Source organism: Dama dama, chromosome 11, assembly GCF_033118175.1.
Source record: "Dama dama isolate Ldn47 chromosome 11, ASM3311817v1, whole genome shotgun sequence".
Taxonomy (NCBI): domain Eukaryota; kingdom Metazoa; phylum Chordata; class Mammalia; order Artiodactyla; family Cervidae; genus Dama; species Dama dama.
The window spans coordinates 98682603-98705932 of NC_083691.1; the positions used below are offsets into that span (position 1 = coordinate 98682603).

Here is a 23330-nt window from a genome sequence, read left to right on the forward strand (position 1 = left end):
CAGGCCCCCTGCATTATTAGGACAGCAGAATCTTAGCCACTGGACCACCAGGGAAGTCCCTGAGATAATTGACTCTGTTGTTGTCTTACATCTACCTGAGTGATTTGTTAGGCATTAGGAATTTGACCCAAGTCTGGCCAGGGGGAATTTTTGCAGAATAGAAAGTACAGAAGAAACAGCTTATGGAAATGGATGGTTATGCTATAAATGTTATATTCATTATATTATTAGATATATTATCATCAGTTTCAATGATTCATCTCTACTTTCATACAAATAGGGTCTTTATGGTTGTCTGTGCCTTTTAAGAAATGATGTTGGTATCATGCTTGAAGTGTTAGTTCCAAAAACGTTGTCTTTTTCTCCCTATTTTTAACTTTCCAAAGTGCTAATTAGAAAGTGCTCACATTCTTACAGATATTGATAGCACTGTGTTACTGGTGGCTTTGTCACCACTTTCTTAGTTCAGACTTTTTTATTTTCAGTTCTGTCTCAGTGAATTAAAAAATGAATTATCTGTTTCTGAAAAATGCAGCTTTAGAATTTCTGATGTTACGGTTCAGTTTTTATTATAATGGCGTTTTTATGTCTTTTTAAGAAATGCACTATTAATGACTAGTTTTGTTTTTAGAAAAAGTGATTGCTTATCAACGAGAATTTCTTGCTCTGAAAGAACGTCTCCGAATAGCTGAACATAGAATCTCTCAGCGCTCTTCTGAGCTCAGCGCCATTGTACAGCAGTTCAAGCGCGTAGAAGCAGAAACAAACAGAAGTAAGGACACAGTGAATAAGTTTTCAGGTACAGGCACTGTCTTCTGTTTTATGGAAAGATTGTATTTTCAGAGAGTTATGTGAACTATTCTCTTTGAAAGCTGTCTACGGTTGCTTATCAGCCAGCACTTGTTAACCTCTACACAGAAAAATCACCATGCCAAGCTCTTTCTGTTGTTGCTAATTATAAAACAATTTTATTAATTGCTAAATTTGATTTAAAGAGAGTAATATTCAGTTAAATTTCAGTTATATACGTTTCATTGACAATAGTGAAGAAACAGCATCTTTTTAAAAACATACAATATGAGGCTAAAATTTAACTTGGTGTTTATGATTGTTTCTCTTGTGACTTGTATGGACTTCAGATGAACTCCGGGGAGTCTTTGCACTATTTGAAGCAATTAGTGCTCTTAAATATGACTTACAAGAAATAAAAAAGACATAGTTTTACAATGGGTGCTTTGAATGCATAAAAGTTAAATTCCTAAAAGGGAAATCACTGAACAATAGGATGAAATGTTTTAGGGTTTTTGATGCTGTTCTGAATAGCTGAACCATTTATTATATTATCACCACAATTTAATATATTATTTAATCTGCTAATTTAATTTGAAGGTGAATATTGTTGTCTTATAATTTGTAGGTTGTTGCTTTAACATAAGATTAAACTTGAATTTCATGTATGATAGTCCTTTTGCATTTCTTCTATAAATTTTCGGTTCTGAATTTTTGGAATATTTTAATGGAGTTTTCTTTTCTTTTTTAATGGAGTTTTCATATTGTTCTATATGAAATTATTGTCGAGGTTACCAGTCCTTACTGCTTACTTCCTTATGTCAAAAGTTAAGTTCTAGTTCAGTGAAATTTGAAAACGATATTCCTTATCCTGTAAAGGTTTTATTTTTATATTATATTAAATGGTTCATTGGTTCCTCTCATAAAAACTGAAAAATTATTTGAAAGTTATGAACTGTACCAAAGATTCTCAACTTGTGTTGTTTAAATTATTGTACTTGAATTAAAAGAAAAATCTATGTGAAATTTTGGGCGAATGTAGTAGCATAAAAAAGTAGAAGCTACTGGTGGTTGTTGTATTTGTTATTATTACATTTTCATGAATGGGTCACTTGTTTAAAGTCTGTCCCCTTGTGCTCGAGTTCTGACATATTACAAAGATGAGGAGTTCATGTCCTACCTTCTCATAGTACTTTAGCTCCCATGTTTAACTTTATTTAGACTGTTCTCAACATCATGACTCTAAGACTCTGGTTGCTAGTGTCCATGGAAATCTCACTCACCACAGTGTGAGAGAAAAATTTAGAAGAGAAAATTCTTTTAGTTTTCATACATTTTTACTGCTGTCTTGGTAGCATCTGTAACATCTGAAAGTAAGGTATTACCATGGAATGATTATCTTTCTGTGTTTCAGATGATACTCTAAAGATATTAAAGGAGTTAACAAGCAGAAAGTCTCTTCAAGTGCCAAGTGTTTATCATCATTTGCCTCATTTACTGCAAAATGAAGGAAGCCTTCAACCTGCCGTACAGATTGGAAATGGACGAACAGGAGGTATGTTTGTTTTGTTTCCTATTGTCGTTTCATTGCTGGTCTGAATTGTGTCTTGGAGTATTATGTGGTATTAACTTTACTGAGGCTTTCAGTGGCTAAGTCAAATATCTCTTTGTGAATGTCACATTGCACTTGAAAATATGCAGGTTATTTTCAAATATCTTTTGATAGTGATTTCACAGTGATAAGAACACACTCTGTATGATTTCAATACCTTTAGACCATAAAATTGTTTTTTATCCCTGGATATGTTCCAGTGTCTCCTAGTTTATAGTCTATGGGAACTTGAATTTGTATCCTACTGTTGTGTGAAAATTGTATAAATCTTAATTATGTTCAGTTGGTTCATGGTGCTTTTCAGGTCTACTATATCCTTCTACATTTCTGTCTCTTCATTCTATTAATTTCTGAGAGTTTGATATTGCAACTCCAACTAAAAATCTTAATTTATCTAATTAAAAAATAATTTAAAAATAAGAGGGAAAAAAAGAAAAATGCACATTAGTACCCTTAGTTGAATAGTCTCCATTTAAATAGTTACAAGCAAATTAAGTATTTGTATATTATATAAATAAAATTAATTTATACTAGCATCCTCATGCAAAAGAGCCATTTGTGCATCTTGTAGCATTCAATATGCTTACTAATAGAACTTTAATAAAAGTTTTAGTTTATTTAAAAAAAATCACCATCTGGGTAAGATGCTGTAGCCATTTCATGCATTTGTTGTTTTAGACTATTTATTTATTAATAAGAATCAAATCAAAAGAAAGTAGAAGTATTTTTAAAGTCATTTAAAACCTCCAAGATCTCATATAGGTTCTTTTATAGTCAGTTCTTCTTGTTTCATGAATGTGACATTCTCTCTTTTTTGAAGTTACTTTTTCTTTCCCATTTGTTAAAGATTTTTTCATCATAAATATAATAAAATCTTAGTCAACCAGCCTCTCAGTAGTTAACGTTCTTATTAAGCTGAAACTGTTTTCTAAAGATAGAAAAAGCAGACAACGTGGGGAAAAACAACCAAGAAAACCTGCAGATTTTCTTTAAAAATCTTTCTTCCTAAATCTTTAGGCAATGGTTCTTAATATTTTTAAAGTAATAGAACCCTTTAGTTATTTTAGGAAATCTATTAACTTTCTACTTAGAAACATGCTCCTAGAAAAGTAATTTTATATGTAATTTCTGGGGTTTTGTGGAGCCCTAAAACCTATCTAGGCACTGTATATAAAGAACTTCAGTTTATTTATTTACTTTAATTTTTTTGTGTGGACTCCCCAGTGAGCCTTTTTTTTTAATTTTTAAATTTTTTGGCCACACCACTTGGCATGTGGGACTGAACCTTCTCCCCATGCGTTGAAAGCACAGTCTTAACCACTAGACTGCCAGAGAAGTTCCCAGGAGCGTCAGTTGTTTCAGATCAAAGAAAACTGCTTTTTGCTTACAATTCTGTTCTTCCCAGGTCAGGCTGATTAAGGAGCACTACTCAGACCGGCTCATCCTTCTAAGGGTAAGGAGGGAGAAGAGTGGTCAAGGCAGCTACTGACCTCCTCAAGAAAGGAATTCTCACATCCACCCATCCTCCCGCAGATTTACAAAGGCAGACTGCAGTAAACTGGCACCGCAAGCACAGATGGGTCAAAGGCCATCTTGTATAACTAGGGTTCCCAGATACTTAAGAAAACCAACATCATGAATGACTCAATGACTCACAGAGCAAGCAGAGTATAATATTAAGACATATTTTCAGAGGGATTAGGAGAGACAGCTTATAAGTGACTCTTTGTAAAAGGATCAGTTAGACATCTTTGTGTTTTTATTTTGATATTTGTATTTTAAGTTTCCATGTTGTAAGGATGGATATAGCTAAAGATCAATTCAGTGATCAGAAAGATTGAGCTGGCTGTGGAGTTCTTCTAGAATGCAACATAAAGGATACGAAGAGTTCAGACAGACAAACATTCTGACATTTATCTAATAGGAATTTGAGAAAGAGAGCAAAGAGAGTAAGTGGGAGAAGTAATCAAATAAATAGTAGAAGAAAATTTCTTTGATTGAAGAAACACACATGTCTTCAGATGAAGGACTCACTCAGTGCTGGGCAAGGTGGTTGATAAAAGACCCTCCACAGGTTACCTATCAGAAGGGCATTACTGATTTGGTAGAGGCCAGTGGGTAATTCTTTAAATATTTGCTGAAGTTAAAAGAAAAAATGGGGAGACTCCTCTGGTGGTCCAGTGGCTGAGACTCTGTGCTCCCAATGCAGGGGGCCTGGGTTAGAGCTAGATCCCACATGCCTCAACTAAGAGTTAGCATGCCGCAACTAAAGGTCCCACATGCTGCAACCAAGACCCAGTGCAGCCAAAAAAATCCATGCGCTCTTGTGTGAGTTTTGTTACACAAAATCAGATGTGATTCCTAGTCTTGTGATCCTCATTCTACTAAAGGAAGAATGTTTTAGTCAAATAACCAATTATATAAACCATTGTACAGTTGAACAATGCTAATGATATAAAGGATGGTTTGAGAATGAATAGAAAGAGTATTAATTAAAGAGTTTAGTCTTGAAAAATACATTTGACCTGAGATCAGAGGATAAGGTAGTTTACTGGTAAAGATGGGTGAATTGGTTTCCTGTTGCGGTGTAGCAACTTGAGACCACACAAATTTATGATCTTATAGTTCGGGAGGTCAGAAGTCCTAAAATCAGTGTGTAAACGGGAGTGTGTTTCCTTTGGAAGCTCTGGAGGAAAGTCCATTTCTTTGCCTTTTCCAGCTTCTAGAGGCACCTACATTCTTTAGTCCGTGGGCCCTTCTTTTATCTTCAGAGCATAGCATCTTCAAATTTCCCCCTGAATCTGACCCTTTAGCTTCATTGCCACACCTTAGAGCAGTACAGATCATTGGGACATGCCAATACCTAAGGTAATAAGTGTTTTTTAGGTTTTTCATAGCTTACTTGGCAGCTCGGTCATGTAGTTTTTCCCACAGATCTAACAGGTCTACGAGTAAAGGGAACCACACACTTGCTCTGTGATGCGTTTCCAATGAGTAATTTATTTTTAACAAATATAAACTGAGTAATTGAAGAAATGCCAAATTAAGGCTGTTCTTGATTTTTAAAGGAAATAAGTACTCGATTGAAAACTTGCTGGAAAGTGGAAGAAAACTGATACAACTGTTGATATCTCTGTCAATTTATAAACTCCATGAAGCAGTGGCCTTAGCTAGCTTATGACTGTGTTTTATTTTATTTCTTTAGATGTTTTACTTTGTATTTCAGTTGAGTTCAGTCGCTCAGCCATGTCCGACTCGGTGAACCCATGGACTGCAGCACGCCAGGCCTCTTTGTCCATCACCAGCTCCTGCAGTTTACTCAAACTCATGGCCATTGAGTCAGTGATGCCATCCAACCATCTCATCCTCTGTCGTCCCCTTCTCCCCCTGCCTTCAATGTTTCCCAGCATCAGGGTCTTTTCAGATGAGTCAGTTCTTCACATCAGGTGGCCAAAGTATTGGAGTTTTAGCTTCAACATCAGTCCTTTCAATGAATATTCAGGACTGATTTCCTTTAGGATTGACTGGTTGGATCTCCTTGCTGTCCAAGGGACTCTCAAGAGTCTTCTCCAACACCATAGTTTGAAAGCATCAATTCTTCGGTGCTCAGCTTTCTTCACAGTCCAACTGTCACATCCATACATGACTACTAGAAAAACCATAGCCTTGACTAGATGGACCTTTGTTGGCAAAGTAACATCTCTGCTTTTTAATATACTGTCTAGGTTGGTCATAACTTTTCTCCCAAGGAGTAAGCGTCTTTTAATTTCATGGCTGCAGTCACCATCTGCAGTGGTTTTGGAGCCAAAAAAAAAAAAAAGTTTTCCACTGTTTCTCCATCTATTTGCCATGAAGTGATGGGACTGAATGCCATGATGTTAGTTTTCTGAGTGTTGAGCTTTAAGCCAACTTTTTCACTCTCCTCTTTCACTTTCATCAAGAAACTCTTTAGTTCTTCTTCACTTTCTGCCTTAAGGGTGGTGTTATCTGCATATCTGGGGTTATTGCTGTTTCTCCCAGCAATCCTGATTCCAGCTTGTGCTTTATCCAGTCCATTTCTCATGATATACTGTGCATAGAAGTTAAATAAGCAGGGTGACAATATACAGCCTTGATGTACTCCTTTCTTGATTTGGAACCAGTCTGTTGTTCCATGTCCAGTTCTAACTGTTGCTTCCTGACCTGCATACAGATTTCTCAAGAGGCAGGTCAGGTGGTCTGGTATTCCCATCTCTTTCAGAAGTTTCCATAGTTTGTTGTGATCCGCACAGTCAAAGGCTTTGGTGTAGTCAATAAAGCAGAAATAGGTGTTTTTCTGGAACTCTCTTGCTTTTTCAGTGATCTAGCAGATGTTGGCAATTTGATCTCTGGTTCCTCTGCCTTTTCTAAAACCAACTTGAACATCTGGAAGTTCACGGTTCACTTATTGTTGAAGCCTGGCTTGGAGAATTTTGAGCATTACTTTACTAGCGTGTGAGATGAGTGCAATTGTGTGGTAGTTTGAGCATTCTTTGGCACTGCGTTTCTTAGGGATGGGGATGAAAACTGACCTTTTCCAGTCCAGTGGCCACTGCTGAGTTTTGCAGATTTGCTGGCATATTGAGTGCACCACTTTCACAGCATCATCTTTTAGGATTTGAAATAGCTCAACTGGAATTCCATCCCTTCTACTAGCTTTGTTGGTAGCGATGCTTCCTAAGACCCACTTGACTTCACATTCCAAGATGTCTGGCTCTAGGTGAGTGATCACACCATCATGATTATCTGGGTCATGAAGATCTTTTTTGTACAGTTTTTCTGTGTATTCTTGCCACCTCTTCTTAATATCTTCTACTTCTGTTAGGTCCATATACCATTTCTGTCCTTTATTGTGCCCATCCTTGAATGAAATGTTCCCTTGGTATCCCTAATTTTCTTGAAGAGATCTCTAGTCTTTCCCATTCTATTGTTTCCTCTATTTCTTTGCACTGATCACTGAGGCAGGCTTTCTGATCTCTCCTGGCTATTCTTTGGAACTGTGCATTCAAAGGGGAATATCTTTCCTTTTCTTCTTTGCCTTTCACTTCTCTTCTTTTCACAGCTATTTGTAGGCCTCTTCAGACACCCATTTTGCCTTTTTGCTTTTCTTTTTCTTGGGGATAGTCTTGTTCCCTGTCTCCTGTACAGTGTTGTGAACCTCTGTCCATAGTTCATCAGGCACTCTGTCTATCAAATATGGTCCCTTAAATCTATTTCTCACTTCCACTGTATAATTGCTAGGGATTTGATTTAGGTCATACCTGAATGGTCTAGTGGTTTTCCCTACTTTCTTCAATTTAAGTCTAAATTTGGCAATAAGGAGTTCATGATCTGAGCCACAGTCAGCTTCCAGTCTTGTTTTTGCTGACTGTGTAGAGCTTCTCCATCTTTGGCTGCAAAGAATATAATCAGTCTGATTTTGATGTTGACCATCTGGTGATGTCCTTGTGTAGAGTGTTCTCTTGTGTTGTTGGAAGAGGGTGTTTGCTATGACCAGTGCGTTCTGTTGGCAAAACTCCACTAGCCTTTGTCGTGGTTCATTCTGTACTCCAAGGCCAAATTTGTCTGTCACTCCAGGTATTTCTTGACTTCCTACTTTTGCCTTCCAGTCTCCTATAATGAAAAGGACATCTTTTTAGGGTGTTATAGGTCTAGAAGGTCTTATAGGTCATCATAGAACCATTCAACTTCAGCCTCTTCAGCATTACTGGTCAGGGCATAGACTTGGATTACTGTGATATTGAATGGTTTGCCTTGGAAATGAACAGAGATCATTCTGTTGTTTTTGAGATTACATCCAAGTACTGCATTTTGTACTCTTTTGTGATGGCTACTCCATTTCTTCTAAGGGATTCTTGCCCACAGTAGTAGATATAATGGTCAGTGTTATGTGGCAGCCTGGATGGGAGCGGAGTTTGCAGGAAAATGGATACATACGTATATATCACTGAGTCCCTTCCCTTTTCACCTGAAATTATCGCACCATTGTTAATTCCTATGCCCAAATACAAAATGAAACTATGAGCCACGCCATGTAGGGCCACCCAAGACGGATGAGTCATGGTGGAGAGTTCTGACAAAATGTGGTCCACTGGAGAAAGGAATGGCAAACCACTTGAGTATTCTTGCCTTGAGAACCCCAGGAACAATATTTTGTATTTGGGTGTAGCCAATTAACAGTGTGACAGTTTCAGGTGGACAGCGAGGGGACTCAGCGATGCCTGTGTATGTATCCATTCTCCCCCAGACTCCCCTCCCATCAGGCGCCATGACACTGTGCAGAGTACTGAGTACCACACAGTAGGTCCTTGTTCCTTATCCATTGTGGATATCGCAGTGTGCACATGTTCATCCCAGACTCCCTAACTCTCTTTTCCCCATCCCTCCCCCTAGAAGCCATGAGCTCCTTCTCTGAGAGTTTCTTTCTGTGTTGTCAGTTGCAGCTGTGGTTTTAGGTTGTCTAGTGAATTACGGATGTATCACAGACACACAGTTCATCCTTGAATGGGAAACACTGGACAGTGAATCAGTGGGACAGTACCTAGGCCAGCCCTGGGGCTCTTTTTCTGTTTGGCTGCTCAATTCACCTTGCTCCTTATGTCAGGATGACGTGTGTGCTTAGTCGCTCAGTCACGTCCAACTGCTCGTGACTCCAGGGACTGTAGCCCATCAGGCTCCTCTGTCCATGGAATTCTCCAGGCAAGAATACTGGAGTGGGTAGCTATTCCCTTCTCCAGGAGATCTTTCCATCCTAGGGCTTGAAACCAAGTCTCCTGAGTCACAGGAGGATTCTTTACCGTCTGAGCCATGAGGGAAGCCCCCATTAGGAGGATGATACGGCCTTATTGTTCATGTTGCTGACGTTTTTCTTCCAAACTCTGACCCCTTAGAATGCATTCATTTTCTACCTTGTAAACCGTAGAAGAAGGATTGTAGCAAACAGGACAAGCTGGGTTATGTGGTGGTAACTAACAACCCCCCAAATTTAAGTAATTGGAGGTTTATTTATTTCTGCTCAAAGTAATGATCATTAGGGTTAGTAGGGGACTTCATGCATCACTGACCACTCCGGATCCAGGCTGATGGAGCAGTTGCCATGTTGAATGTGACTGGCTGCTCTGCTGGGCAGAAAAGATTTCACATTGCAGTTCCAGGTACTCAGGACGTGAGTTACGCGTGGTGGTGACGCATCATCATTAGTCAGATCCTCTCCCCCCAGGTTCTCCGGCCATTCAGGTGGCTCTGGTGGTGAAGAACCCTCCTGCCAGTGCCAGAGACAGAGAGGCATGGATTGGATCCTGGGGTTGGGAGGATCCCCTGGAGGAGGGTGTGATACTCCAGTGTTCTTGCCTGGAGAATCCCATGGACAGAGGACCCTGGTGGGCTACAGTCCATGGGGTCGCAACGAGTTGGACACGGCTGAAGTGACTTAGCACACAGCATGCACAAAGAGGACCTTACCACATGTCCAGAAGGCAGGAAAGAGCTGTCCTTTTCTTATGGTGTTTTGTGAATTACCACTGGCACGGATACTCTTAATTCTGTAGATTTTGCTGAAATTAATACTTTCCTTTTTAGTGCTTTTGGAGACCTTGAGTGCCTTGGTTTAAACTAAAGAATTTCTATTTCATCTCCAAAATAGTCTATTGGGGAAAAGTGGCTTCTTCTCTAAACATGCCATCTAAACTTTTGTGTCTGTTCTCCACAAAGTTTGGTAACCTTTTAAGATTGCAAATTGGATACTGTCACTTCCCCACTTACCACCTTAAAATGGCTTTTGCTTGCACAAAACTAAAACTAAATTTAAGGTTATATGTGATCTGATCCTGAACTGATGCCTCTGAATCTAATCTCATTCTGCTTTGGATATGTTCTGTTCTTGCTGTTGCGTGACTACCGTAAGACCCTTCTCTCTTCAGCACCCAGCTGTTTCCTCGTCTTCGTCATCTTCTCTTTCTCATCATTAATTACCAGCTCAGTTGATATTAGAGTGTCGGTCTGTGACTGTACTACCTCCAGAGGTACCTTTCCTTCCCCTGTGCTCTGCACATTCTTTCTAATATTGCCACGTTTAAGATTATTGTTGTTGTTCAGGTGCTAAGTCATGTCCAACTCTTTGTGACCCCATGGACTGAAGCACAACAGGCTCCCCTGTTTTCCGCTCTCTCCTGGTATTTTCTTAGATTCCTGTCCATTGAGTTGGTGATGCTATCTAACCATCTCATCCTCTGCCGCCCCCGTCTCCTTTTGCCTTCATTCTTTCCCAGCATCAGGGTCTTTTCCAATGAATTGGCTCTTCACATCAGGATTATTAACAATTATTTATCTTTTTCCATCGTCTAGAATGTGTTCAGTAAGAAAGGTCCCATGAAGGCAAGGACCTTATCTGTGTTGTTTACTCTTATATCCCTAACACCTAGAATAATGCCTTGAATTTAACGTGTTCAATATGTATGTTCAAAACAAATATAGCACATCTTTTTTTGAGTCCTTGAAAACTCTTCAGCCCAGAATGAGAGAGACGATTATGGTATTCAAACTTGGGGGTTTCCCTTAAGCTATTTGGACCTTAGTATTCTGAACTGCATGATCCTGGTAGTAACATCATGGATCCATAAGCTTTAAGCCTCCTTCTAGCTTTAAAAGTCTATGACCTCTAAGTATTGGGTTGGCTAAAAAGTTCATTTGGATTATGGGAAAAGTTGATATTTTGTAGTATAGTATCTTTAATAAATTGTGACATGAAACTTCATTTTAAATTTTGCAAGCTACTTCTCCACTGATATATCACACTTAGGATACTAAGATTTTGAAAGATGTTATTTTTAAAAACATTGTGAAATACTGTAATGTATGTGTTCCTAAATATTACTGTGCTATGCAGAATTGTGTCATAAAATGCCAAAAATGGGGTTAGGATCACAACACTCAAAAACCACTGTCAGTTGCACACAAAGAAAAGATAAGCTAATAAAAGCAGTGGCACAATGTTGCACATATTGAATGAAGGAGAAGTGCATAAATACTACAATAAATATGATATTCTATCAATATCTTGTGAAAAGGACTTGAGGATTGCTTATTAAAGTGGGCTTCAGGGGGACTGCCGCTTGGAAGGTGTTTGTGAAGTGGTGCAAAGTGGGTGAACTGAATTCTGGTGGAAAGTTGTAGCACCAGAAATAGACGGGTGTGGTTCTCAGCGAGCAGTGACTGGGACAGCTGCGCATTATTTTTACCCGGCTTGGGTCACTTTTCTGAACTCAGTCCACATGGGTACAGTTTTCTGTGCTCACCTACTGTTTGTCCCGGGGGGAAATTGCATAAAAGCCAACATAAAATCCACGTCATGCCCAAATTGTTCTCTAGTGTATTCATCATGTCAGAAGAATGCTTCAAAACAAGAGTTACAGTAGACTTGACTGTAATTTTAGACTTACAGTTGCACAAATAGTACACAGTTTCCGTATTACCTCCCTTAGTTTCTGTAAATATTCACACCTATATAGCTGTAGTATGATGATGAAAACCAGGAAATTAGCATTAATGCTGTTAACCTTGGCTCTTACTCAGATTGTGCCATTTTATTGTTGCTCTTATTCTGTCCCAGGATCTAACTCAGGATCCTGCATTTCATGTAATTGTCAGGTCCCCTTAGTCTTCTCCAGTCAAGGACAGTTCCTCATCCTTTCTTTCCTGGTCTTGGTGGAGTATCCCCTGAGTTTGTATTTGTCTGACGTTTCTTCATGGTTAGATTGAGGTTATGAATTTGGAAAAAAAGTCACAGAAGGGATGTTGTGTCCTCCTTAGGGCACCTCATACATAACATGTGAGACATTAATTTTTAGGATGTGTTTAATATTTCTGAGTTTTAGTTGTATCATAAAATCTGTTGTTTACACTTTACTGTCCATTTTTACTGTGCGGTTTAATGTCTTTCATCTTTATCAGTTCTTTGACATTATTGCTTTTCTTATGAAGAAACTGTATGGAAAAGAATTATTGTGTAATAGGTATGCCCCATATCTTTGACTATTTTTCTTTCTGAAATGTAGTATATTTTGATCACCCAATTCTTTCTATCCACTTGAGAGGGTATAATTTTGAAATAGTGTAGTTTTTCTGCATTGTCTTTGTGACGTCTTTTAATATAATTATCATTTTTTTGTTTCAGTTTCAATAGTAATGGGAATTCCTACAGTGAAGAGAGAAGTTAAATCTTACCTCATAGAAACTCTTCATTCCCTTATTGATAATCTGTATCCTGAAGAGAAGTTGGACTGTGTTATAGTAGTCTTCATAGGAGAGGTAATTATTTGTTATATATATATATATTTTTACTACATATAATCTGTGAGAATTGAGGCCATATTTTGAATATGCTCTTATAAACTTTTTGTATAAAATGTGATGAGTAAAGGTTAGGTGGTCTGTTCCATCTGACAGTTAAATATAAATCTAACTTGTAATGTTTGCATTCACTTCCTTTCTGTATTCACAATCCAGGAATGGTAATATCTGTTGTCAGTTGGATGATATTATTATATATGTAGGTCTTTACAAACAAGTCTCCATTTTTAGCTCCAGGACCTGAACTTGGAGATGTGCATTGATGTTTTTTGGGAGTTTTTAACCCTGAGAAACGTTTAGCCTCGGCTGGGGTTTTCATCATTTCTGTCCTCCCTACCTCTTATCTGTACTCCCAAGGTGCAGCCACATTATTGTGAACCTATGGCTGATTCCTGTTGATGTTTGGTGGAAGCCACCACAGTTCTGTAAAGCAATTGTCCTTCATTTAAAAACAAATAAATTTTAAAAAGTCCAAAAATGAAAAGTCAAACATCATGTTAATGATAAATACTAGGTTTCTTTTATTTTAGTCTCCTCCAAAGATATGGGGAAAGAGTAAATCTTGAGCAAGTTTTTTAATGAGGAAGAAGCACCCTGGAATAAATATTTCCTTAGTTATTATATAGAATTTCAGAACATAAGAAGGTTTTATAACCTCATCTGATTCTGGCCCACTGATTCCCAACTTTTCAGTGTTTCCTGTCTCTTTTTAAATGAAAATGTTCTTGTTTATATATAAAGAATAGACACATGTATATTGTTCAAAACATTACAGAAATGTATATTGAAAAATTGCCTGTAATTCCTCCATATAGATATAACAACTGTCACTATTTTGAAATACATACATCTTGAGATATGAAATATGAAATACATATATCTTAAGAAATTTTTCCTGACTGTATACATATATATAAATGGGATTGTTCTGTATATTTCTTAGTATCATGGACATTTTCCCAAGCTAAAACAGATAGCTATCACACCATCATTGTTATGGCTTTGTAACATTCCACTGTATGGTTTTTAATATTCTTGATTTAATTTCTGATTGACAGATTTAGACTGTTTCATACCTTTGCTATTTTCACACTGCACTGAACATCACTGTAAATAAATGGTTGTGCACTTGGCTGGTACTGATGCAGGATCAATTCCTAACTGTGGAATTACTGGGTGGAGTCCACATACATTAAATGTTCACACCGGGGCAAGATGCCCTGCAGAAGCTGAGCTGCTCATGTCCCTTTTCAGCAGTTTGGGAGAGAGCTTGGTACCCTGTCCCCAGGTTCTGTGAGATAACATTATTATTCTTTAAGTTTATTTTGGCTAATTTTATGGGTAATGATAATACATTGCTTTTGTTTAATTTGGATTTGTCTATTGGATTAAATGGTTTGTATATATTTGGGCCATTTGTATTTATAATATTATTTTTTAACTTATTTATTTTAGTTGAAGGCTAATTACTTTACAATATTGTGGTGGTTTTTGCCATACACTGACATGAATCAGCCACGGGTGTACATGTGTCCCCTGTCCCGAACCACCCCCACCACCCTCCCCATCCCATCCCTCTGGGTTGTCCCAGTGCACCGGCCCTGAGCGCCCTGCTTCATTCATCGAACTTGGACTGGTCGTCTATTTACATATGGTAATATACGTGTTTCAGTGCTGTTCTCTCAAATCATCCCACCCTCGCCTTCTCCCACAGAGTCCAAAAGTCTATTCTTTACATCTGTGTCTCTTTTGCTGTCTTGTATATAGAGTCGTCATTACCATCTTTCTATATTCCATATGTATGCGTTACTATACTGTATTGGTGTTTTTCTTTCTGACTTTCTTTCTTTTTATTTTTTAACTTTTTTTCCATTTATTTTTATTAGTTGGACGCTAATTACTTTACAATATTGTAGTGGTTTTTGCCATACATTGACTTGAATCAGCCATGGATTTACATGTATTCCCCATCCTGATCCCCCCTCCCACCTCCCTCTCCACCCGATCCCTCTGGGTCTTCCCAGTGCACCAGCCCCAAGCACTTGTCTCGTGCATCCAACCTGGGCTGGTGATCTGTTTCTTTCTTACTCTGAATAATAGGCTCCAGTTTCATCCACCTCATTAGAACTGACTCCAATGTGTTCTTTTTATAGCTGAGTACTATTCCATTGCATACGTGTACCACAACTTTCTTATCCATTCGTCTGCCAGTGGACATCTAGGTTGCTTCCATGTCCTGGCTATTGTAAACAGTGCTGCAATGAACATTGGGGTGCACGTGTCGCTTTCATTTCTGATTTCCTCGGTGTATATGCCCAGCAGTGGGATTGCTGGGTTGCATTATATTTCTAGTTTTTAAAGGAATGTCCACACTGTTCTCCATAGTGGCTGTACTAGTTTGCATTCCCACCAACAGTGTAAGAGGGTTACTTTTTCTTCACACCCTCTCCAGCATTTATTGTTTGTAGACTTTTCAATAGCAGCCATTATGACAGGGGTGAGATGGTTCCTCATTGTGGTTTTGATTTGCAATTCTCCAATAATGAGTGGTGTTGAGTAGCCTTTGCTCATTCTTTTCATTTGTAAGTTTTGATTTATAAGAAATTTTCATATAAGTGAACTCTGACTGTCTAATTAACTCTGTTGTCCAGTTTGTTTTTTGCATGAGCTTTGTTTATGATGTTTTTGTCTGTTATAGAAATTGTACATTTTAATTAATCAAATTTGTTAATCACAGATTGTATATCGGTAGAAATTGGTACAACCTCTTTAGAAAGCAGTTTGTCAATAGCTGTTAAAATGTCAGGTTTCCTCTGTGAGCTAACATCCTGCTTCTAAAAATTGATCCAGTAGAAACACTGTGGGTGTTTAAATATATTCCAGCACATGATGCATCCGTACAGCTCTTAATGTGCATTGGTAAAGTGAATAGAGAAAACGGTCTTGTGAAATAGACTGGAAACCATTTTTTAAATTGATTTTCATTGAAGCCTCCTTGCTTTACGGTGCTATGTTAGTTTCTGCTGCACGGTAAAGCGAGTCAGTTTTATATGCGCGTGTGTGTGTGTGTGTGTGTGTGTGTGTGTGTGTGTGTGTACACACACATATATCCCCTCTTTTTAGATTTTCTTGGACTTGAAACTGTTAGTAGCAGATATCTTGAGGATGGGGATTATGGGAAGAAACCACTTTATATTCCATGTAGTTTTGTAAAATTAAAACGGAAGAAAATGACTGTTTGTTTATTTTGACCGTGCTGGGTCTGTGTTGCTGCGTGGGAGCATCTCACTGCAGTAGCCTGTCTTGTGGGCTCTGGCGCGTGCGGGCCCAGTAGTTGCGAGGTACGGCATAGTTGCCCCACGGCGTGCGGGATCTTCCCAGACCGAGGGTCAAGTCTGTGTGCCCTGCATTGGCAGGTGGATTCTTATCCACTCTACCACCAGGGAGGACCTAAGGTTGGAACTTTTTTGCAACGAGCTTGTATTGATTTTTATCAGGGAAAGAGCCTTAAAATTTAAAAACTGTAGAATGAAAAACTATCCTTACTCATTTGAAAAGTTGTACCCAGCTTATAGACAGAGAGAAACGCTTGCTGTCGTTCAGTCACTGAGTCGTGTCCAACTCTTTGCGACCCCATGGACTGCAGCACACCAGGCTTTCCTGTCCTTCACTGTCTCCCGGAATTTGCTCAAGTTCATGTTCATTGAGTTGGTAATGCCATCTCATCCTCTGTCTCCCCCATCTCTTGCCTCAGTTTTTCCCAGCACCAGGGTCTTTTCCAGTGAGTCAGCTCTTTGCATCAAGTGACCAAAATATTGGAGCTTCAGCTTCAGAATCAGTTCTTCCAATGAATATTCAGGGTTGATTTCCTTTAGGATGGACTGGTTTGATCTCCTTGCTATCCAAGGGACTCTGAAAAGTCTTCTCTAGCACCACAGTTCAAAAGCATCAATACTTTGGCACTCAGCCTTCTTTCTGGTCACCTTTCATGTCTGTACATGACTACTAGAAAAAACATAGTTTTGACTGTCTGGACCTTTGTTGACAAAATGATGTCTCTGCTTTTTAATGTGCTAGGTTTGTTATAGCTTTTGAACCCACGATGAAGATTCATGACCCTCTTGCTGTAGCTGTTTCTCTGATCACTAAGATATAATAATGCTCGGTTTGGAGTCACATGAATTGTGTTCAGGGTCTGGATTCTGCCACTGGAGCAGGTAGTTTTTTTGGTCAGCCTCAGTTTCTTCATCTTTAAAAGGGAAATAATGCCTTAGAGGTCAACACTGTTGCAGGGAGGTGCAATGAGATCACACTTTTGGAAGATACTATACCACCAGGAAAGTCCCAGTATAAAATTATTAATCGCCACATTTGGTTCAACACTGGTTAAGAGTTTTCACCTAAGTGTCTGGTAGCCTGGGACTCATTTAATACTATTCCCAAATGCGTGTTCTGTGGTTCTGACCATGATCGTCTTGTAGGATGGCTCCTAATCTAGATCTCTAGCTTCTTCTTGAGTCTCTACTTTCAACTGCCGACTTGATAACATCATTTGAAGTATTTTATGGGCAGCTCTTAATCTGTCCATAACTAAATTAATGTGGTTTCTCCAAACTGCCTCTCTTCCAGGTTTCTGGTCTGCTTAGTAAAGGTTCTTTACATCATAGTGTGGGATTCCCTTGTGGCTCAGCTGGTAATGAATCCACTGCAGTGTGGGAGACCTGGCTCGATCCCTGGGTTGGGAAGATCCCCTGGAGAGGGGAAAGGCTCCCCACTCCAGTATTCTGGCCTGGAGAATTCCATGGACTGTATAATCCATGGGGTCGCAGAGAGTCGGACACGACTGAGCAACCTTCACTTGGCACCATGGTGTTAGTAGGTCTGAACTGCCATCAGTTCATTACACAGATCTTGCATGTCCTTGGTTGCCTTTGTGATACTCCTCACCCTAAACGTTGCTTCTTCCTTTTTCTTTCTTATTCCTCCTTCAGCTCCCAGCTCATCCCTTTTATGAAACTGTCCCCTACTCTCCCATTTGAAATTAACCTAGGGTAAATTGGCCAAAGTAAATTTGTGTTTTGCTAACATTTTCAGCTTTTATAAAAATGTGAATTACCATGGGTGTACTTTAACATGTGAGGAGAAAATTAGAAATGAAAAAACTAGACAAGAATACACATAGACAGTGAAGGAGATTGTGGTCTCTTCATCCTTGTTGGACTTTCTGTTCTTCATGCTTTTTCCTTGAAGTGGGGAACCGTAAGATGCCCCTTGGGGAAGAAAGGAGAGACAGAAAAGTAATCATTTGCTGTGTTTCTATTTCTTTGTTCCTCTCTGATGGTTTTTCCTTAAATGTCCATTGGTTTAATTTGATGAGACATTTATAGAAAATTCAAGGTTTCAAACCATTGGCTCTTGGTGCATCACTGAGAGTTCACTAACTCCATTCTGAAATTGCAGGAAGAGTAGAGAGGAATGAATTCCACGTGCTCTGAAGGATCTGTGATACCAACCAAGGGTGATATTTCTATTTCATTCTTTCATTCTTGTGTTTACTTTTACTTAGAATATAATTCTTATTTTTGTATCCCAATGATCCTTAGTTGTCTATATGCCTCCTATTTTTATGTATATGTTTTTTATTGATTTATGATATTTCTTCTTATTTCACAATCATTTCTATAATATTATTTCTGTCATGATCATTTCTGACAATATTTTCCTACAGTGTACTCTGAATGTTAGCAAAAATTATTTTTTTATGTTCCTTTCTTATCTTTGGAAAATTCCCCATTTAATGAATCTTGTTGAGAGAAAGTATCTTCCTCCCACTATGGAAACTAAAAAATGCCAGATGTTTGCTTGACCTAAGCTCAGCCACGTGGCTATTCCTTTCCCGGACTTTGTGTGGAGCTTCATTTTTTTCAGATGACATGGAAAACCCCTCCAAAACAGGCAGATTGCTTGAAGTAAGAGGGGAATTATTAAGGTGGATCAGTTTATACTTCTAAATGCCAATAGCAAAAAATTAGAAGATATATTTAGCAGTATTTTTCTAAAGAAACAGAGATTGTGGACAGTGCATTCTGGTGATGGACAGTGGTGGATTTGGGGTCTCCAGGGACTAAGGGGCAGAGTCCAGAGCATCAACTGTTGATGGACGGTGAGAACCAGAAAGCTATGGCATTGTGACCATTCTGTGATTTTTGGCTCCGGCCCTGCTTTATTTCTGCCACCTTCCTAGCCTGGTTCCTCAGCCTCACTGGAGGTTCTGTGAATTCTAACCAGTCATCTTCAGTAAATTGTTTTTCTAACTATTCTACCTGAGTCAATTTCTGTTGGTTCCAACTAAGATCCTGTTTGCCTAGAAACAATCCGAAAGCCATATTTAATTTTTAAGTTCCTAAACAATAGATTTCAAGTTGTGATTCTACAATGAAATAACAAATTCATCATGTTGGAAAAATACCTAAAAGTAGTCTCTGGAAAGGTGAGTTTAGAGAATTTCTGGCTTTTTGGAGTGTTTAACATTTGGCGTGAGAACAGTTTTGCTTTTTATTCAGTTTCCGGTTTTACTGTTGTATACATCCTAGTGTGTGTTTTACAGTCAGAGTGCCAGAGACCTTTAGTATGCTTTCTTTAAATTCTTTGATTTAAATTGAGTTGATAGTGCTAGTTGGTTAGCAGGCCTATGGGCAGGATTTGCAGAGCAGGTAAATTTGTAAATGAAAACAAATTGAATAATAACCAGAGAGAATTGATCCAGTTGCTATGGATTTTTATTTTTTGTTCTATATTTTACTTGCAAGGGAAAATTATTTGCTACTTAGTTAATTTTTTGGTCAGGTAATAGGATCACATGGTTTAAAAATTATAAATGTGTGTTTATATACCTCAAAAAGTCTCTCCTCTAAGGCTGTTCCCCTTGCCTGTTGTTTTTCTTTTAAGCTTTTATATTGGACATTAGCCCATTAACCATGTTGTGATAGTTTCAGGTGGACTGCGTAGGGGCTCAGCCATACATACACATGTATCCACTCTCCCCACACTCCCCCCATCCATTGAGCGGGGTGCCCTGTGCTGTGTGGCAGGTCTTTGCTGGTGACCCATTTTAGATATAGCAGTGTGCGCATGGCCATCCCAAACTCCATGACTATCCCTTCCCGCCTCCATCTCCCTTACCCTACCCTGGTGATGGTAAGTTCATTCTCTTATGTCTGTGAGTATGTTTCTGTTTTGTAAATAAATTCATTTATATCATTTCTCCTTAGATTCTGCATGTAAGGGATGTCGTGTGGTATGTGCTCTTCTCTGACTTACATCACTCAGGTTGACAGTCTCCACGTTCCCCTCACCTGTGATGGTTGTTTACGCGTGCAGAGGTACTTCACGAGTGTAGGCGTGGATGTATTATTTTTCTCCCCATTTCTACATAGATGATATAATACAAGCAGATTTTCATATTAGAACAGTAAGAGCTACTTAGATTTCTTGTCAGTTTTGATAAAATGCCTTCCTAGAAAGTGGTTCATTTTATAAAAGTTTAAAAATTTGCTTTGAATAGAGTGGAGCAAAGTAACTTCTGTTCTTTTTGTGATGATTTCTCCTTAATTTCTTAGTTTATGCATTTGTATTTGTATGCCCTTCTCCTTTAATGGGTTAGCTCATGGATCTGGTTTTATTTATTATCCTCTAAACCATCTTTTAGGTTTATTATTTCTCTCTTTTGTTTTCTAATTTATTAATGTCTGCTTTTAACACTATTAATTTTTTTGCTTTTGTTGGTTCCATTTTATACTTTGCAAACATCTTGACCCAGATGCTACACTGATTTATTATTTGCTATTTATTATTTCCTTTTGCTAATATAAGAACTAATATAAATTTTCTTTTGAGTACTGTGTTAGCTGTATCCCATAGGTTCTAATGTGAAATGTTTCAATTCTTAAGTCCATGATTTTTTTAAATTGAAGTATAGTTTATCTATAGTGTTATAGTTTCATGTGTACAACATAATGATTCAATGCTTTTACAGATTACAGTCCGTTTAAAGTTATTATAAATGGCTATATTCCTTGTATCTATTAATTTCCTACCCCTACCCTGCACCATCTGTGATTTTGGTTTGTGTTTCCTCTTGGACCAAGGAGATGACCAAGAGTGTTCTTAAATTTTCTTGTTGGTAGGGGCTTTTTGTTTTTTGCACTGGTTATTTTGGGGAGGAGTTTCACATTTTCATTTTTAAAAACTATTTTGAAATAATCTTCAACTTGTAGGAAAATTGCAGAAGTTATACTGAGTTCCCAGATATCCTGTAGCCAATCTCCCCAAATGTCAGCATCTTAAGTGGCCATAATGGATGAAAAAATCTGAATGAACTTTTGGCCAACACATTACGTCCCCAAGAAAGCTGGTTCCTTTTTTTTTTTTTTTGGAGAATGGTAATAGAAACCAAGACCTGGATTCCAGATATGCTCCTTGTTCCTGAGGAATCATTGCTTCTGGTCTTTTCAGTGGCCAGAGCTAGGAAGTATGTGTATTCATACTTACACAGGCATTCACACATATGTACATCTGTGTACATCTTGTGTGCATCTGTTTGTAGGTACGGCCCAATACCACAGGGTTTATTCTAGCCTCCGAAATCATTCCTTAATTTTATCTCTTTTTCTCCAACGATGAGAAGTTTGGTCCTCATGATTCATAGTGTATCTACTTACTTGGTATGTGTGCTCAACTGTGTCCGACTTGCAGCCCCAGGGACTGTAGCCCACCAGGCTTCTCTGTCCATGGAATTTTTCGAACAATACTGGAGCAGGTTGCCATTTCCTGCTCCAGGGGATCTTTCCAACCTGGGATTGAACCCGTGTCCCTTACATCTTCTGCATTGGCAGATGGGTTCTTCGCCACTAGCTCCGCCTAGAAACCCCATCTACTTATTGTGTAGCCTACCTAAACCTGTTGGTTAAAGTTCATTTTCTCGTTTTCCTCAAGAAAGGTTCATGTGAGGAGTTTTTTTTTTTCCTTAGGAGGTTAGGGGAGTGGTATAGTGCTGTTGCTGAAACTAGACAGATGTTATTCCAGCTTTCTTATTTTTTGCTACAAGTAATCCATATTTAGTCTGATTGCCCAAAAGATTCTTTTTCAGTTTTAAAGCCTACTAATTTTGCTATAATATGTCTTGATTTTAACCACTATGTGTGGATCATTTTCCCTGGCACATGATATATTCTTTAGGTATATAGAGTCAGGTCTTCTTTAATTTCCAGAAAGAACTTTTGAATGGTACCTTTTATTATGAAAACTTTAAGACATACAAAAAAATTGATAGAATTTTACAGTAAATACCTATTTACATATTACCTAAATTCTACTAAGTCTTAGTGTTTTTATTTATCACATCTCTATTTATCCATCACTATTTGAACCTTGCCCATTAAGACATTTGGATGGTGGTGCTGAGTTTTTCAGAGTTCTTTGTATATAATAGATGCCATTCCTTTGTAAATATGTGATTCTGTGAGTGTTTCTCCCAATCTGTGGGAGTCTGTGCCTCTTTTTGCCTTGTCTGAGTGAGCACAACTGTTTCATTTTGTTGAAGTTTACTTTTTCAATATTTTTTGTTATGATTGTTGCTCTCCATGACTTAAGGAACCCTTGCTTCCCCCTAAATCATAACGATTTTCTTCTCTGAAAAATTCACGCTTCAACTTGTGCTTTAGGTCTATAGTCCATCTAGTGGTAATTTTTTGGTCATGTTAAAGTTCGTTGTTTTTTATATAGATGTCATTTACTCTTGTACCAGGTATTGAAACACTTTCCTTTCCCCATTGGATTTCTTTGGTGCTTTGGTTGAAAATCCAGTGATCCTATAAGTGTGGGTCTTTTTTTGTTTTATTCCATTGATCTGTGGGTTGATCCTTATACAAACTCCTCACTCTCTTAATGACTATAACTTTGAAGTATTGAAGTCGGGTAAGTTAAGTCCTCCAGTTCTCTTCTTTTCAAGGTTATTTTAGATACTTTAGGTCTTTTGCATTTCTGTGTATATTTTAGAATCATTCCAATCATTTTTACTATCTGCAGTTGCTTCACAACAGCTTCAACTGGGTGTGTTGTTCTTTTAAATTAATGAGGAAGTATTTGGTCCTCATTTCTCACCTGTTTTGTGGCTATTGACGTAGTTACTTTTGTTCACAGGTTTTGTTGAAGCTCTTCTTTCTTTCTGTTATTTTTCCATAGTTGCTGTGTTGGTTCCTTCTTTGTGAATCATCATTGAAGGAAATGGCTTTTTTCTCTAGACTCCTGATTTATAGGAGGAGGAGGAACAGGCTAATTGGTGATTTGTTTTATTTTTTTGATCAAAGACCATGCCTTTGTAACTGCCACAGAGTCTGGCTGCTTCCTGCAAATATAGCTAGTCTTCATGATTCTGCATGTTACCTTGGATTACTGGAACCAAACTGGGTTCCTTTTGAGTTTGAGTATGTTGGTTGTTAGTTTTGGTTTACCGAAAATGGAGCTTGCATTCGTGCCTGTCTCTCATTGGTGAGTGTGTGATGTC

At 38.3% G+C, this 23330-nt stretch overlaps 1 protein-coding gene across 2 annotated transcripts in view; it reads left to right on the forward strand.

Moving 5' to 3' along the window:
- MGAT4A (alpha-1,3-mannosyl-glycoprotein 4-beta-N-acetylglucosaminyltransferase A) overlaps positions 1–23330 on the forward strand; it is a 118954-nt gene that overhangs the window by 50163 nt on the left and 45461 nt on the right. For both annotated transcript variants that reach the window (XM_061155950.1, XM_061155949.1), the window contains exons 3-5: positions 632–799; positions 2204–2344; positions 12591–12724. In XM_061155950.1, coding sequence (XP_061011933.1) covers positions 632–799; positions 2204–2344; positions 12591–12724 — 443 coding nt within the window. The remainder of the gene's footprint in view (positions 1–631; positions 800–2203; positions 2345–12590; positions 12725–23330) is intronic.